Genomic DNA, 6,586 nt, shown 5'->3' on the forward strand with positions numbered 1-6,586 from the left:
AGGAGGAGGAGTGGGGAGAGAGAGTGTGGAGCAGGGGTACCAAGAAGTGTGTGGGCGGTCTGGAGCATTTCATCCCTCCGTCCCCAATCCAAATATACACATTATACTATATACACACACTTGTCGATAGCTTCTTTCCAGCTTTCAGTCTTCCTCTAATGTGTAGCAACATATATTATTACCCTATAGCATACAATAACACGCGTTTTGGCACACATTGAGGGATTGGACATGATACAGAAAGGAAAGGGAAAGTAATAATGAATCCTGTTCAACACCCAATGGGCTGCATTGAATTAATTGGTTAATGCATTGATGCTCGTTAGTTCTGTGATGTCACAATGATTAGGATGTGGCGTTAGGTGCCAGAAGGCATTGCCAAAACACCTTGTCACTTTATGTTTGTGTGAGTGCATGTGTATATCTGTGCCTGTGTGTGCGTGTGAATCGGTGTGTATGTACGTGCGTTTGTGCACTTGCGTAAGTGCGCGCACGTGTGTGTGCGTGCAATCGTGCGTGTGTGTGTGTGTCTGTGCATGTGTTGGCTTCACAACTGTGACACTCAGGAAATCAGACATAACCTGTTGCAATGTCCTGGAATAGTAAAGTGAACAAAGCCAATTACAAAGAAATATGTAGTCTGCAGGCATGCAGAACAATACACGACAAGTCATTCATCGAGAGAACCGGTCACACCCAGAACAGCATCGTCATCAATAAAGCACCGTTAGAAGAACCATATGGTCATCTAGCGACACTCAAATTAATCAGTGGCAGGTATAACTCCTTTTCAAAACGGGATCATCATTCAAAATAGAGAGAGACGTACCAATATTTAAAACCAATCCTTACGTTAAGCACTTCAGTTCACATCAGAAGACATTTGCATCGAGCGCAGTACATAAGCAGGACCAGGAATAAGTGCTCCCTTACACGTATTCCACTCACAGTACCAGCAGAATAGTTTGCTTGCGCTGTGCACCTCCAGGCAGCCGTATCGTATGTCCATAGGTTGACTGGACATCGGTGTCCGGGCCCTCAGACTGCCAGGAAACTCTCCCCCCAAACAGCCAGCCAGATTAGACACGATTGGACGTCGATATAAAGAGAAATGTACTTTTTCAGTACCTGCAAATCCCAGTGTGGGAAACTAATTGAATACAGACCTCCTAGAATCCATGCAGCAAGATAAAAGTACATCATGGCCCACATAAAACATATCAAATTAACCCTGAGAGCCATAATTAGCATTCATAGAAACACCACAGGCTGAGCCATGTAATGTATCGGTAGCAAATAGGCTTCTGGGTTAACCCTATTTTCATCGCTTTCATGTACATACAAGACTCGTATATAATCTGTGTACACGCCGTTCCCCATTCCTAACGTTTAACTGGAAAAGAGGAAAGGAAATAAGCTCTTATTGCATGTCGTTCAGCAGAACCCACTTCTGGGGGTTGACAGGAAATAAACTCTGAGCACAGTTCAGCACTTAAGGAAAAGAGGGGGAAAAAAATAAAACTGCTAAAAAAACACAAAGTGAAAATAAAAACGCAAGCGAAGAATAGAACATCAGAAAATGTACCTGTGAACATAACCATATTCCAGTGGACAGAGCACAGAGCTGTGTAAGTGGGTTCAATGTATCCATTATTATTTAAACGAACATAACCACTGCGTGTGCTGCCAGACCAGGCCATGGTGGTTCTTACAGCCTGTCGTGGTGGACACGAGAGGAGGAGATTTAATGAGACCTAATGAACTTGGCAGATACCTGCTGTTGCTGCTGTTTGGCCTTCCGTCGCTTGGCCTAGCTCTTAGCTTCAACGCAGAGCGACCACATCAGCCTGGGTTATAAAGACCATCTCTGTTTGGGGAGCGCTCACTCCTTATTTTTATCACCTCCACGTGAAATAATTATGTATACAAGGCAAATGGTTACATATACTAATATATTTATTTACATACTAATACTATTTAAATATAACTCTGCACTGACAAAGTGTGTTCTATAGGAGAAGTTAATCCTTCCGGTATGTTGAATACGTTTCATTTTCAGCACATTTTTCAATGGGGTGCAATGTGTTATGCCGATGTGTTAATACCCTACACTCTGCTGCACTTATAAAAGGGTTATACTGCTTGACTCGACTCATGATAACTATGATATCAATGATCATTAATGCCCTGCGTTTTGTGCTCTGCATGTGCTCCTCTAGGCTTCAGCTCTATGTCACTCAAGCTAAGGACATTATGTTATCTTTTCTGATATAATACCGATATTGCAACCTTGCTGCATAGGCAAATGCAGATCGATTTGAAATACTCTCTCAAACAAGTTCTGTACGGCCCATTGTGCACAAGCCACAAGAGTAACATGCTGTGTTTTGGGAATACTTCCAGAAGGGGACATTCACAGTGGATGGTGTCAGATTACAACATCCAATTACTTCCAAATATCCGATCCATGTGTTTTTTTTCCCAATATCAGAGCCAATACTGATACACAATATCAGATTGGCGCTTCCCCATTTTCAAACATTCTTCAGGGCTGCATACATTTGAGTAAGACAAAAGAAACGCCTGGTGACTTCAGCAAAGCGTGGAAGCGAGAGGTCCTGACTGGAATGTAAGGGCAGTCTCCAGCGTCCGTCTGCATGCAAAGAAATCTTGGTTTGCGTTAAAAAGTGGAGGGAAAAAATTGTTGGCATCCACAAGGGAAGCATTCATGTCATCGGTGACAACGGGTGTGTGTTGTTGAAATGTAATGTCAAAGTATTGTTGGCAAGTGTATTAGATGTGTGTTATTATTGGGTAATTAGCCGAGCAAGCGTCTCTTGCCCAAACACTCGGCAGCCCTTGGGTACTCCTAGGTTCCCTGCCTGATTAAAGCTGGAATTAAATCAAGGCTTTGACCTTCATCAGTAATGACTAATTACTGACAATTAGCCCAGAGAATGGCCTACTTACGCCCCCCCCTTTTTCCCCCGTCCCGTTCTCACAATTAGTGCATGCATGAGAGAGACAAAAAAACACACACACACACACACACAGACATACCAGCATATACACCTACACCCCAAAACACACACACACACACACACGGTCAAATTGTAAGACACCCTTTGAACTGAAATAAACACGGCAACGTGAACAAACACACACACACACACACACACATCCACTGCATCAAAATGTTCCATTGTGAGAAGTGCCCACACTCGTGAGCAATAGAAACCCTTTAGCAAATACCAAGCCGGTGCCACACCTTCTAACCTGAGTGGCTGAACCATAAGAGGGGGTGGGGAATGTACTGTGGGCATGAGCGACTCACAGGAGGCCATTGGGTAGCAGGTACTACATGGACTATAGCCTATAGGCAAATACTCACGACCACATTCTTCGAGTCACATGACGTGATCGTAGCAATGTCTCGCTTGCCAACAGACTGCATGTTACATCGGAGGAATGAAAGCCACATCTATTTGAGTGACACCTGGGTGGATGAGAGCAGAGGGAGAGAGGTGAAAGGGAAAGCGAGAGCAAAAGGAAGAGAGGATATAGTTGGAGGACTGGCAAGCATTGCATCCCCATGCACACCCTCTATTTAATATCCCTGTTGTGAGATTCTGCTACTTAAAGCTACAAGGAAATGTAAACAAGAGCAATCCCCTCTTCCCAACTTGTGTATGAAGACGTCTCATGTCACGTGCTGCAGAATGCAACATGACAACATGGTTTGAGTGCTTCCATACTCTCCACTCTGTACTTTGACAACTAACAAACAAACACAACTCAAACGTAGTAGGAGTCCCTGGCATCCTCTCTTCCAAGATCTTTTCAGTTAGTAGGGCCGTTTCCTCTCAAACTTCTCTCGCCTTCCTTCTTTCTGAAAGCGCAGCAACCCTGAGATTGCCAGAAAGTCTACCAACGATTGCATACAACACAGAAAAATGCAGAAATGCAGCAAGAGAGGGCAAGAAAACGCTGACCGTGCTGTAACCACCGTTGCCAGCCTCTTTCCAAGACCTGCTGATATTTGTGATGAGCTGGAGAAGCGAAGTGGATGATGGTAAGAGTGCAACTGTGTGTGTGTTTATGTGTGTGCGTGTGCATGTGTGTGTGTGTGTGTGTGTGCATGCGTGAGGATGATTGTCTGCATCTCAGTAGCGCAGAATTTCAGCAGGCGAGATCGGGTCAGTCTGGTCACCGGTTAAAGTACTGCATGACAAACCATCGCTTAAATGTCTGTTTGCAGGTCGTAGATACGCAAAACAAAACCTGGCCGTATGTTTTTTCCCTTCTGGGAGTCCTCTATTGACGCATTGTTTATTTAGCGATATAAACTTGAACAAAACGTTTTCCACAAGGACACAAAGTTACTAACTGTTTGCACAATTCTTCTTTTGCCGCTGATTATTTCCAAGTGGGCCTAATGATAAAGTGTGTGTGTGTGTGTGTGTGTGTGTGTGTGTGTGTGTGTGTGTGTGTGTGTGTGTGTGTGTGTTAATAGACAAGAGGCAGAGACAGGAAGCCAATTTAGCCCAAGGGGCATCCTCACTTGCGCATGCACATTCTGTACATACAGGCCTATGCTACGTTCATTCACTTTACCATCCAGATGTCTCTCTCCATTTCCCCTTGTATATATTATGATACATTTGTTTTCCCCAACCGCCTAGAAATTGTTCATCGATATGTGTTCTACAAGCTATGTGTAAGTGTCTAAGTGTAATCAACTTTTGAACAGCATGTTGTAATAAACTATTCAACTAAGGCATGTCAATATGCTCACACACAGACACATACACACACACACACACACACACACACACACACACACACACACACACACACACACACACACACACACACACACACACCATCATCACATGATAAATGATGCATACACTGTGTGACTCAGTGTTGCTTTAAAAAGCCCAGGGCTTTAACATCACTGTAGCGATATTGAATTACTTATGGTTACAGGGAAATGTAAATACAGCAATCCAATTTGGTTTCCTATCGTATGATTTTTTGCTTCAGATTCTTTGCTTCAGGTGTGGCAGAATGCAACATGACAACAGTTTCGCGTGGGTCCGTTTCCCTTTTTCTGTAGTTGGACAAGTACAAACATATAGGGTGCAAACTCGAGTTCAAGGGCAAAGTCACTGTGGTTTTGACTTCCAGTGTTAAACGAGGGCAACATTCTAAAGCGTCTCAAGGAATTTGACATGAACATTGCACGGTGTAGTCTATGCTGGTCCGGGGCAGCCTTTTTTTTTTCTTCTCTCAAAAGCTTTTTAGAAACTCGACTCCCAGAGCAACGTCCAGAACCGGGAGACCATTCCAGACCAATAAATTGAGTTTGTGTCTCAAACAGTTTAGTAGGAGACGCACGACAAATGCCATAAATTACGAAAGCGCAATTAAAGTGCCAACCTCTGACCTTGTGCCTGAACGGCACAACCCCGATCACCTGACTTCTGCTTTCATGTCGGGATCTACAACAACGGCGAACCAATGTCATCTCACAGCACACACACACACACACAACACCATCGCAGCATTCGTGAATCGGTAGAACGTTGTTTTTTAAACCCCCGCTCGGTCGGCTCTTGCACATTCGCCCTCCCTTACTTCAAAACGGATCGCCATGAAACGACTGCTCCAAGTCTCCGCCAAAAGAAATAACGTGCAACAGCTTCGAGCTTGGGTAGCCTACAGTTCTGTCAAATCAGTGCGTCAATAAAACCGGCCGAGGCAATACTTACTGAGGTGTAAATACGGGTCATTGCTGTCCATACTGTTTGAGTGTTCGCGTCGTTCTTCCCCCCTACACTGTTAACGCTGCTGCTGCTGCTCCGTCACGGCAGCATCCCAGCGCATTCCGCTCCCTGGGCCGACTGAACTCTGCAAGGCAGGTCTACGCGGGGGCCCAGCGAGGGGGTGGCGAAAACACAGCTAGGCTTCTCCCAATGACAACAGTTGTCCATATCAAGCTCCGACATGATCGTGACGAAACCTCCCTTGCAAGCCACGAGGTTTTGCAACCTTCAGGGGAATGGATTGCCCAGAATGACCGGGGAAAGGTTTTCTCGGGAATGGCTTTTTTTTTTTTTTGTATTATTGCCAACTAGGTTACCTTGTGTTCTCGACCACAGTAAGCGATGCGTGGCGATCGCCCTTGATGTTAATAAAGTAGTTATACAATAGGTTCTTTAAAATTTTACGCAATAGATATGCTGCCGTTACATCACATAGGCCTACCAATCATTGTTTATAAATGTAGTCGATTTAAATTGAATTTAAATATCTACATAGTTGGATATTTGTATTCGTAGCCTATAAGCTTCGAATTAAGTGGGATGTATGCGCTATTAGACTTAACCCCTAACTGGTTTAGCCTAAGTAGACGATAGGATATTCCTTACAAAATGCAGCCTTCCTATTGGTTATATCGTCCCTTCTACTCGCTTATCTCGTTGTATGTTTTTTTTTTTTTTTACATTTTAATAGTCCGTCGTTGATTCGATTATACATCGACTCTCTCTCGCTTTCGACGAGATTCCAAATATTGGCTTCT

General features: G+C 44.0%; 1 protein-coding gene across 1 annotated transcript in view; it reads right to left on the reverse strand.

The window, feature by feature from the left end:
* Positions 1-5,934, reverse strand: part of rxrgb (retinoid X receptor, gamma b) — a 25,690-nt gene extending 19,756 nt beyond the window's left edge. Inside the window, exon 1 of the mRNA XM_084473383.1 lies at positions 5,775-5,934. Coding sequence (XP_084329509.1) covers positions 5,775-5,805 — 31 coding nt within the window. The 5' untranslated portion in view covers positions 5,806-5,934. The remainder of the gene's footprint in view (positions 1-5,774) is intronic.
* Between the last annotated feature and the right edge of the window lie 652 nt (positions 5,935-6,586).

Source organism: Micromesistius poutassou (genome assembly GCF_964030765.1).
Source record: "Micromesistius poutassou genome assembly, chromosome: 9".
NCBI classification, from domain to species: Eukaryota; Metazoa; Chordata; class Actinopteri; order Gadiformes; family Gadidae; genus Micromesistius; species Micromesistius poutassou.